The sequence below is a fragment of the Plecotus auritus genome, assembly GCF_963455305.1.
Source record: "Plecotus auritus genome assembly, chromosome: 3".
In the NCBI taxonomy this organism is placed as follows: Eukaryota; Metazoa; Chordata; class Mammalia; order Chiroptera; family Vespertilionidae; genus Plecotus; species Plecotus auritus.
This window is the reverse complement of record NC_137772.1, coordinates 24,551,242-24,563,248: the sequence shown is the minus strand read 5'-3', so window position 1 is coordinate 24,563,248 and position 12,007 is coordinate 24,551,242. Positions and strand designations below refer to the sequence as shown.

Genomic DNA, 12,007 nt, shown 5'->3' with positions numbered 1-12,007 from the left:
TGTTTTAAAAGGCGTGGAATAGTTTGAGTATTAAGAGGTGCTGTTGTAACTCAGTAATTTGCCAAGGATGCTGTCACTGCATTGATGAAAATCAAGTTTGCAGACCTGCTGCCTGTCATGTGTACAAAAGACAAAGCATAAGTTTGCTCAGTTTTCTCTCTGCAAAGGTTTTGGCCTGCTGTGGGTACACAGGAGAGACTTAGTTTGTTTTCTACTCCTTTTCCGGGTTTGACTCAGCATCCCATGGCTCACCACTGTTGTTCTCCATCTCTAGGCACAAGCCAGAGAGCTCTTTTTGCTCAGACCATTTTACCTTTCCCAAAGGATTCCACAGCCACCATCAGGACCCTCAGCTGAGTTAGCAAAGGATGTCATCTGAAAGAACCTGGTGGCGCTGCCAGAGTCAGCCATATCACTTGGGGAAATTGTACCCCTTTGGCCTTCATGTCTGTCTGTAAAGAAGGTATGAGAGGAAGTGTGAGTCTGTTGGAAGGTAATTTGCTGACAGTGGAGCGCCAGTGCTTGCCCAGCAGGTTAGCCAATGTCGCCATCTAGAGGCAATTTAAAAGTTTCTTGCAGCAAGAGGTAGGTAACCTCTATTTTGTAATTCTTAAAATGCCATTTCAATTTCTTGCCCTTTAAAGTTCAGAATCCCTTTTTCATCCATGGTGTGGCTGCATCTGTGACCCATGGGAAACTCTTCTCAAAAGCCAGCTGGTATGCTGCCAGTGACGGGCACAGCTACATCCTGTCTGTTCCAATGCCCCCCTCCTATTATACTCACTACACCAGATCATAAAAAAATAAAGCTTTTAATTGCTTTGTAATGGGCACAGATGGCATAATTCAAACTCACATTTTTATTTAATAGACTCTGAAATATCACATTCTTCTGCTGACTGAAACAGTGCAGGGATCATAATGGTGGAAGTTTTACAAAATTACATTTGGCAGCAGCATCCTGTCTGAAAGTTATTTCATAAAATTAAAGATTGGGGATTGAATAAATAGGAAAAAACATCTAGGAAATAAACAACCCAGACCAAAGTCATCTGTCATGACTATCTGAGAAGTGTGCTTTCTGGTTTTTTAATATCTTGCTCTCTATTAACAAACAAGAAGAGCTGCAGTTCTGGGTTATCAATATAGTAGGGGAAGGGGGAGGCCTATAAATGTGCCCAGAAAGTGCTCCTCAGGAACAGGAACCTCAAAGTCAGGCTTTGTTGATACTGTCAACCTGAACTGGCTTTGAAGGAATCTTTCATTTCTGGGGAGCTACACGATTCACTGGTCCTTGATAAGAAATCACCTTAAAGAGAATTATGGTGGACAAGAAATCATGTCATTAAGTTCTCATCACTGTAGGGCCCAGGGAAAAAACTCAAAGTCCTGCCTCTTCAGGAGGATGTTAAAAAGGCTCAAGTCCCATTTCCGTTACCCCTATACTTTTCAGGGTCAACACTACAGGGTGACCAAAGACACCAATTCTCATCAACAACCACTGGGGTTCGGAGCATTAACTTGAGCCATTTCCTGAAGTTACATGTACTGCTATTCCAGAGTAGAAACAAATATTTATTGGGCAGGGTGGAAATGGGGGGTAGGGTAAGGTAGGCAAAATCACCTTGCTGCAGAATAGTGAAGATGATTCCTCAGCGGGGGTTTGTATGAAGTTGGTAATCACAGGGAGTTTTCTATTAAAGTGGATGACAAATGGGAATTCCTCTGACTCTGGCATCTGTCATTACAGGCATCAGTGACCAAATTTTAAGCTGGGAAAGGCATTCATGGGTTGACTGTACTCCTGTGCAGGATTCAGTACTGAACTCAATTCCTGGCTATTGATTTGGTATCTGTTCTGCAGAAATGTCAGGATTTCTCAAATCCAATCCAAAGCCATTACATGAAGCAAGCTTCCTATGTCAGACACAAAATACAGATGGTTCCCATCAATACACATGATCCTCGGCGTGCTCTCACCAGGTCACAAGGAGAGCATGGTTGTGCTGTAAACAGGGGAATATCAAAATGAAAACTCGGTGAGTGCATAGTTAGTCTTCCTGGACAGGGTCCCCGGGCTGCGAGCCACTGCTGGTTGTTCTGTGGCTCACTGTGCCTGTGCCACCTCCACAGGGGCATTTAGGTCTGCTGCGGACTTGTCCAGGGCAGGTTTCTTTGAGTAATCTCGCTCTCCAAAAATGGTGCTTCCTACGCGGACATTCGTAGATCCTACTTCAATCTGTGGGAAAGGAGAGCAAGTATCAAGGGCTGAGTTTAAAATAAGGAACTGCAGCCAATGCTGAAGCAGTGCCTCTCATTCTGTCTTTCGAGGGGCCTCTATGAGGAAGAATGATAATGCAGCCTAGGAGGATGACTGGCAGTGGTTCTCCTGGGGGCAACATGACCTCGGAGGGGTGTTTTTTAGAAATGGCTTTCACAGGGCTAACACAGTCCTGCTGTGTGTGGGACACAGCAGCACAGTGAGGAGTTGTCTTGCAGCCCACACACCTTTCTAATGTTCCCTGGTCAGATGATGAAAAAACCTCCTTATTGTTGTCTCAGCACAGGATCTAATTCCATTTTACTTATAAACACAAAGCATTTTTGTACTGTTTTAATATATACAATTTCCAGCAATGCAGCTACTGTCCACATAGAGGGAAGTCTATACTTTGACTTCTAGAACTTTATCAAGTTATTTACTGTTCCAGAAAATCATGTATTTGAGTTGCCAACATAGCACATCTATATCAGTGTATTTTTATAGCTGTTACATTAATGGTGAATTTACACGTAAGATTAAGCATCAGACTTACTGTCATATAGCTATGTCCAAGCATTTACATAGTGAAAAAATACCTTTTTAAAAATTAGAGTTTAATTTCTTATTTTCCTTTAGATGCCACTTAGGGAATTATACCGAGTTTAAAAATAATGTGTCAGGCTATAATTTCCATACCTTTCATTTATGAAAAGAAGGGGATGGGGAATATTGGAACAGTTGAGAATCATTGCTATTCGATGCCCTATTGCTACAATGAGGCATTTCAAAGGTTTCTCCAGCAAAACCTGATGCTTGCTGTGGCCGTTTGGACCCTCCCATCAAATGGTACCTAGAAGGACACTTACTGCATGTTGGAAGTCCATGGACATGCCCATGCTCAGCTCAACCTGGTCAGTAGGAATGTTCAGCTTTTTACACAGCTCCTCCCGGAGGGACACTAACATCTGACAGAAAGAAGTGTGACACATATTTTATTCCTGCCTCTCTAAGGATGACTGAGAGTGGCTGAATCTGAACATCTCTGACAAAGATTATTTATTTCTCATGGTTTCAAGGCCTGTCAAAATTGCCAGCAGTTACTGAAAGTTTTTTTTTTTTAGCAAATTTTCCTTCTTTCAAGAAAACTATTAGTCACTGGAGAAGAATGAAAAAGAAAGGGTTCATTTTCTTTCTTTTTTTGTTTTGTTAATCCTCACTTAAGGATATTTTTCCACTGATTTTTAGTGAGAGTGGAAGGGAGGGGGAGAAGCAGAGAGAGAAAAGCACTGATGTGAAAGAGACACATCGATTGGTTGCCTCCCACATGCATGCCGATATGGGCCATGCCCTTGACCTGTAATCAAACCCATGACCCTTCAGTCCCCGTGCTGATGCTCTATCCTCTGAGCCAAACCGACTAGGGCTCATTTTCTCTAAAAACTTTGTTTTAGGCAGGTTCAAACGGAATTGAGAAAGGAATGTGGGGTTTCGGGAACCTGTTCTATTTTCCTAATAAAAAGAGTTTGGAAGAGGGTTATGACACCTGATAGACAGCATCTGGGATATCTTTGAAATTTACTGCAATATAATTAGCCAGCCCTGCAACAGCATTTTGCTGAGATACTTCTTCAGCACATGAGCAATCCCCCCAGTACCTGGAAGTCCGGATTTGGTCCTTGACTAAGATCATGCCCAAAGCTTCCTATGGTCATCAGCCCCACGAATTCCAGGCTGGGGCACTTGGCATTTATGTGTTCCACCATGGCTACTGTCTCTGAAGGTAGAAGGCCATGTTTACCTTCACAAAAATAAAAATAAAATAGAAGACCCTTATACCAAAATGTTTTAAGTAGCCAGAGAAAGGGTCCACTTTCATCTCTTGCTTATAATAGAGGAGGTGATCCTCTGACTAGAGGACTTCTGGCAAGAACTTGTTCTCAAGTCCAAGAGTAACATTTGAGAGCTTCATGTAGTTCCCCCTCTGGTCAGATTCTGAATTTCTCCAGGGAAGAACTATAAACTGAACTCTATTTGATCTCAATATCTGAGCTGAGAACAGCTAGGGCACAGGGAAAAGAAAAACCCCCACATTGCTTTACTTGGGACATCAAGAAGATCCTCATTGCAAAAATGCCAGATTAACCTGAGAATTATTTTTCCAAATCTGATATTTCTATAGTTTTAGTAATTTATTAGTAAAATTGTAAAGAATTTAAAATAAAGTCTATATGACACAGTTTTGACTATATGATTTGCTAAATTTAACAGAACTTTCTAATTAACAGCTAGAGGAGGAATCTGTAACAAATGATTATTTGTTACGCAGTTATAAGGATACTAATACTGTCTTTCCCTCATTTATCAAATGGAGATGTTAAGAACATTCACTTCAAAATTTAATTAGGGAAAACTATAGCTAATTATCAAGAAATGATGTAATAGATTTGATCTGGAGTCAATTTCAGATTTAACTACATTGATAATGTAATATATAACCTAGGTGCGCATATATATGTTAAAATGTGTATTTACTTATGTGCCAGAACAAGTGGTAAATCCTAAGTGCTTTTCATTTAATACAGTAACTCTAATAAGCAAGTATTCTTACTATCACTATTCTAAACACGAGGCATAGGGAAGCGCAGTACCTTTTCCAAGGTCATACAAACAGAAGCTGTGAAACTAAGATTTGAACCCAGGAAGGCTGACTCTAGGGCCTGTTTGGAAAACAGATGCATACACTGAACTCCTTCAGGCTAAGATTTGGTTAGTACTCATGCTCTGATGGTTGAAAGCATATGACTGATCTGTAAACAAATTGCTAACAAGTAAAATGTATACAGGGTTCTACGCCAACAGCTTTACCTTATTAGCACATTCAATCCTCACATCACCCTCTGAGGTAGGTACTATTATGATTTCACTGCCTGACAAGGAAACTGAGGTCAGAGGGGTTAAGTAACTTATGCAAGATTACGAAGCTGGAAAGTGGTGGAGCTCAAACCCAAAGTTTGTCTAATTTCAAAGCCCATGCTCTGTTCACTGTGCTACACTGTTAACCAAGCCTGGAAAGACATTCACTGCCTGGTGCTCACAGTGATTTTCCTTCTATTTTCTCCTAATGTATCACTGAGTAGTTTATTTTTTAGGACCCAGGAAGAGTAACTTCTCATGTAACTTTGCAATCTCTTTCAGGAGTGATGGTGACCTCTGGGAATTTTCAGGAGATCAAAGTCATAATCTCCTTGATTCTCCCTGTTGGTCTGCTCCAAAATTCAGACATAACAAATCATAATGTATTAAAGAATACTATGTGTACTGGCTATCCTGCCATCTAGATCCTACATAACACTGCTTACTTAAAGGCCTGTGATAACCTTAGCCATCAGATAAATTAGGCCTGCCATTCTTCCTGGGCGTCAACCATCCTAAGGGAAGAAAAATCTATAATACAGGTCTGGTCACTTACTCTCTTCTCCACTGGTGTTAATCTGGATCATAACCTTTAACCTTTCAGGAGAACCTTTTTTCTGCCATGAACTATTCACTTTGTCTGCCAACTTCACAGAATCCACTGTTTCCAGCATGAAGAGATTGGGGACAGCTGTAATGAGAAACAGGCAAGGCAATTACATACTCTACTGCAGCAAACAACATACAACACATCTTTCGGTTGATGGAAAAATAATTTCCAAGGAAAAGAAAAAGACAGTTAAGTCCCAGTTCTGCTAATAAAACTTATATGAAAGTTTTACTAGATATAAGTTCAAGTGTTAACTATTGCTGTCTAATCAGCAAAAACAAATAAGGAGAGGAAAATCCTGACATAACATAATCATGCAGCATATGTATTCATATGCTCCAAGAAGCTAATAATTGCAGAGATTCCTAATAGCAGGCTTGGTCTGATTCAATCTCAGTTCAAACTGGAGAGAAACGGGTCAAGGACAATAAAAAAAGAATAACAAGTGGAAGCCAAAGTATTTCTCTGGCATGATATCACCATGTTCTTAAGCTTTCTGGGTTGGTGGTGCTAGAAACGATACCATCAAGACAGTGAAAAGACAACTCATGGAACAGGAAGAAATGTTTGCATATCATTTATTTGATAAGGGTCTGATATCTAGAGTATATAAGGAACTTCAAAAGAAAATAACCCAGTTAAAAAATGAACAAAAGGCCCGGCCGGTGTGGCTCAGTGGTTGAGCATCGACCTATGAACCAGGAGGTCACAGTTCTATCCCCGGTCAGGGCACATGCCCGGGTTTCGGGCTCGATCCCCAGTGTGAGGTGATGATTCTCTCTTATCATTGATGTTTCTATCTCTCCCTCCCTCTTCTTTCCTCTCTGAAATCAATAAAAATATATATTTAAAAAAAAGGAACAAACGATTTGAAAAGACATTTCTCCAAAGAAGATACACAAATGGCCAATAAGCACATGAAAAAATGTTCAACTTCATTAGTCACGAGGGAAATGTAAATAAAAACCACCCTGAGATACCATTTCACATATTTTTTATTCCATTTTAACACCTTTGCTGACTTATAACTATAACTCTAATTGTATTATTTTATTGACTGCTTTTTAAAAATTTATTAAGGTATTACATATGTGTCGTTATCCCCCCATTGTCCCCCACCCCCTTATTGACTGCTTTTGAGTTTCACTTATCACAGTCTACCTTTAATATACCACTTCACGTAAAGTTTAAGAAACTTATAATAGTGTACTTTTGTTTCTTCCTTTCCATTCTTCATGCTATTGTTGTCATGTATGTTGATTTTACATGTTATAAACTCCACAATACATCATTATTTTTGCTTATATAACATATTATAATAAACTATTAGAGAAAAATAAAATCCAACTTTGAAAAGTTTGATAAAATTGATAAATCTCTAGCCAGACAGACTAGGAAAAAAAGAAGACAGAAATTACTAATATCAGGGATGAGAGAATTGACATCACTATAGACTCTACAGATATTAAAAGGATAACAAAAGGAATTACAAAAACCCTATGCCCATAAATTCATTAATTTAATGAAATGGACAAATTCCTTGAAAGACACAAGTACCAATGCTCATCCAAGAAGAAACAGATTATGTGAATAGCCCTAATTCTATTAGTGAAATTGAAACTATAGTTAAAAACCTTCCCACAAAGTAAACTCAAGGTTTCACTGGTAAATTTTACCAATTCTTACCAATGTTTAAGGAAGAGATAATACTAATTCCACACAAACTCTTCCAAAAGACTTAAGGAGGAAATATTTCCCAATTCATTCTGTGAGGCCAGCATTACCCTTGATATGAAACCCAAATAAAGACATTTCAAGAAAAGAAAACTAGAGATGAATGTCCCTTGTGAATATAGATGCAAAAATTCTAAGCAATAGCTAACAAATAAAATGCAACATTATTTTAAAAGGATAATACTTCATGACCAAGTAAAATTTATCCCAAGAAATGTAGGATTGATTTAACATTTGAAAATCAATTTCAACATGTTAACAAACTAAAAAAGAAAAACCATACGCTCATATAAAGAGTTTATCTTACCCATCAATTTGTTGACATTTTGTTTTTGCAGGTGGCCAATGAAGTGCCATTTAATCTCAGGACATGAAGACAGAATCTGAAGAGAAAAAGGTAAAGAAGTTTGATGTAGATTTTACGGAGGCCTAGCTGGCTCAAATATTTTGCACACTCCCTTCTGACCTTTCATGTCTATGCAATAATGCACTACCACCACCTTCAGCTAGGCTCCTAAGGATACTTAGAAAAACATTTAAGGCTTCTGTTCTTTTTCTCTTCCTTGTTCCTATCAACTCCCTCCATCTTTCAGATATTGCCCATTAAGAATGAACTGATTAGAGCTTTCAAATCTCAAAAGGATCCAAAATTATAGCAAGCTCCTAAAAACCACCATTTTTCAAAAACTTGCAAAAGAGAAAACTATAGTCTTTTAATACAGAAGGAAAATCTGAGAAATATTTGGGGCTCAAGGTGACTGTGGACATTTCTACTGCCAACCCAACCTCCTGCTCTAAAACTCAAACACCAACATGGGTCTAATTTTCAACTGAAATGCCTAGATTTAGATACAAACGCAAGAATTCAGATAGCTACTTACTTTTGGATTTGATGCTTTTTCTAGCAGTTCCTGAACCTACAGGGTAGAAAAAGACACGTCAGAAGTGTGGCAAACATGATTCTTCCGAAGGCAGTTTGGAAAAGGACTCTTACATAGTTCTCTCCGAAAGTGCGCTGGCCGTGACTGTAGGCCTCAATCACCACATCTGCAGGTTTGGTTTTGCTGACGGCTACTAGCCGGGGCTCGATGGCTGGGAGGTCCTGCCAAGAGGGAAAGAGCTAGATAAGTGAATATATGAGAATATTATCCTGGTAAGTCCTGTAAGATAGATCCTGTACAACAGATCAGCATAGATCTTAACTTGTTTTTGGTAAGCTCCATTTTTCCAGTACTGCAGGGAGATCAGTTCCAAATAATGTTGTTCAAATGCATTGCATCTAAATCTGTTAGCTACTTTAATATTTAGCAAAAGACATTTCTTAGGAGAGCTGGGCAGGTAAGTAAAAGTAGTACATTTCCTTAAAATGCAGTCTTTGACCAATTGTTTCAGCATTACCTGGATCCCACTCCAGACCTACTGAATTTGAATCTCTGGGGCTGGAGTCTGAGAATGTCCTTTTTAAACAAACTCTCCAGATGATTCTCTTGCACACCAAGGTTGGAAGTTTAAGAATCACTTAATTGCCCTGGCCGGTATGGCTCAGTGGGTTGAGAGGTCCCTGGTTCAATTCCAGTCTGGGTTGCTGGGCTTGACCCCCAGTAGGGGGCATGCAGGAGATGTTTCTCTCTCTCTCTAAAAATATTAAAGAAATATTTTTTTTAATAAAGAAAAAAAAATCACCAGTAGTGGAAGGCACCGCTCTCTGACTAGAAAGAAGGCCACTTCTGGTTTCTGAAACCCCCATATTAACAGTTTTGGAAACTCATTCTGGTCATGGTATAATTATTAACATTGATCCTATTCACTTTCAAAAGTGGCCTGCTTAGAATAACTATATAATCTATTGTTCAATCTAATCAAGAACCAGTGGCAGACCTGAGGCAAGGATGAACAAAAACTCTGGACTCAGGATTAGACCTATCCGACCCCCTTCTCATGGTCGTTACATAAAGAGCCAGGTTTCCCCAAATTCTACTGCAACAAAATCCACACAGAAGCAGTAAGAGAAGAGATTCACCTCTCCTTACATAGGTCAGTTTTCAGGTACCCCATCACCCTTTTGCGATTTTTACAGAATCAGTATTCTCAAAGGGCCTGAGAAGTCAGGTCAATTACAAAGAGTTTCTTCTTCCTTCTGAGGGTGTATTAACCTTTATAACATCATGTCACAACTCCCAGGATTATGTTGACGAACTGAAGGTTTCCAAACAGAAAGGTGAAAATAGGCAGCAAGTCTGCCTGAGAGCTATGCTGGGAAAACCTCCAAATGTGATGTTTATTAGGGAAACCCCTAGTTTATCTTGGAGAATCGCTGAGAATCATAGACCATTAACTCCAGGAGTGAGCTCAGAGCAATCAGAGTTCATTCCCTTGCCTGCGCAGATGAGGAAACTCGGGACCAGAGTAGCTAAGTGACTTGTTGAAGGTACTAACTAGTGGCCAAGGAACGGCTATACTAATACAGGTCTTCTGTCTTAGGCCAGCATTCGTTTTTTAATTTATTTTTAAATTATGGTTTACTTTCAATATTATTTTGTATTGGTTTAAGGTGTACAGCATAGTGATTAGACAATCATATACTTTACAAAGTGTTCCCCTCGATATTTCCAGTCCCCACCTGGTACCATACATAATTATTGAAATATTGTTGACTATTTTCCCTATGCTGTACTTTTTACATCCCCGTGACTATTTTGTCACTACCAATTTGTACTTCTTTTTTTTTTTTTTTTTTTTAAAATACTTTTTTATTGATTTCAGAGAGGAAGGAAGAGGGAGAGAGAGATAGAAACATCAATGATGAGAGAGAATCATTGATTGGCTGCCTCCTGCACGCCCTCCACTGGAGATCGAGCCCGCAACCCGGGCATGCGCCCTTGACCCGAATCGAACCTGGGACCCTTTAGTCCGCAGGCTGACGCTCTATCCACCGAGCCAAACCGGCTAGGGCCAATTTGTACTTCTTAATCCCTTCACCTCTTTCACCCATTCCCCCAACAGTCCTCCCCTCTGGCAACCACCAATACACTCTGTGTCTACGAGTTCCAGGCCAGCATTCCGAGTTATTTTTTTAAAAAAATATTTTTATTGATTTTAGAGAGGAAGGAAGAGGGAGAGAGAGAGAAACATCAATGATGAGAGAATCATTGATCTGCTGCCTCCTGCACGTCCCCCACTAGGGATCGAGCCTGCAACCCAGGCATGTGCTCTTGACCAGAATCGAACCCCGGACTCTTCAATCCGCAGGCCAACAGCTCTATCCACTGAGCCAAACCAGCCAGGGCAGCATTCTGAGTTCTGACACCGTAAGTACTGAGGAGAAACCTTTGACCTCTCTGTTGAGGTGTGTCTCACTCCACACCATCCGAGGGGGTAAGATATTGACTGACCCTTAGTCTAATGAAATTCCAAGAGAAGACAAAAAATATATATGGAAAAAAAAGTCTCCCCTTAAGGGGATCAGATGTCAGCTCCCTCCCGCCGCAACAATCCACCGGCTACAGGAGGAACTGACATTTACTGAGCATCTACTAGCTGTTAGGCGCTGCCACACACGTGATCTCAGGCGGATCTGGCCTCCTTAGGGTGCTCTTGTAGGAGACGTCTTTTCTTGCAGCTGGTGGGCACAGGCCTGACCCTTCTCCCGTCCGCTAAGGTTGTTGATTCCTACACGAAGAGGGATGGGCAAAAGCCGCGATGCCTGGGGATCGGTCATTTTCCCGGGATGGCGGATACCTTCTGTTGCAAGTAAGCCAACCTCCAGGAAACCTGCCAGTCTCATCTCGAGGCCACCGAGGGAGCCAGCCCTTCGCTAGCTTTTCGGGGCTTTACAACCCGTGCCACTGCCAAGGCGGCGGACGGGCCCCGCCCCTCCGGGAGAGCCCTCTGCGTCACCGTGACGACCTATTCCCACGCAGGTGTCCCCCTCCTCACGGCGGCCGCCCATCGTCCCCACGCGGTTCCCTTCCTCACCCGCGGCCGCCGCGCCACCGCCTGCTGCACGCGCTCCTTCACTGTCCGCAGAGCAAATGCGACTCCCAGCTCCGCCGACATGCTGCCAGCTCTCCACATCCCAAGGGACGAACGTCGAGACACAGACCCCGGCACCCCAGGGATGAGGCCACCTTCCGGTCCAGCCCAACTTACGTCTCTGTATGGCCCAATCAGCGCTCACGCCCGAATCGTCTCACCCAATGGACACTGGGCGCCGCGGGGGCGGGGCGGGGGCGGTGTAGCCGAGGCCCCGCCCCTCGGTGACGGCCATCTTCGGGGGGTCGCAATGGGCACCGTGGGCGCTGGGCGCTGGGCACCGGGTCTTCCTGGCGTCGTGCCAGTGCCGCTGGAGAACCTTCAAAGACGTGTCTGCCTGGTCCGCTGCTGCCCCTGCCCTAGCAGGACCTTCTTGAAGCAAAATACGCGGCCTGCCCCCTTTCAAAATGCCTCTCGTTTTCCAGTCTCTGCCATTGGAAGAGCTGTGAACCAGG

The 12,007-nt window shown here is 41.9% G+C and overlaps 1 protein-coding gene across 1 annotated transcript; it reads right to left on the bottom strand.

Annotated features, from left to right (window-relative positions):
* Positions 1–794: 794 nt before the first annotated feature.
* PLPBP (pyridoxal phosphate binding protein) lies at positions 795–11,673 on the bottom strand. Its single transcript, XM_080658995.1, has 8 exons — positions 11,496–11,673; positions 8,515–8,622; positions 8,402–8,437; positions 7,828–7,903; positions 5,733–5,867; positions 3,919–4,061; positions 3,130–3,228; positions 795–2,239 (listed from the first exon to the last, which is right to left on the bottom strand). The coding sequence occupies exons 1-8, from the start codon at positions 11,592–11,594 to the stop codon at positions 2,108–2,110; spliced, it is 828 nt and encodes a 275-aa protein (XP_080515121.1). The 5' UTR covers positions 11,595–11,673; the 3' UTR covers positions 795–2,107.
* Between the last annotated feature and the right edge of the window lie 334 nt (positions 11,674–12,007).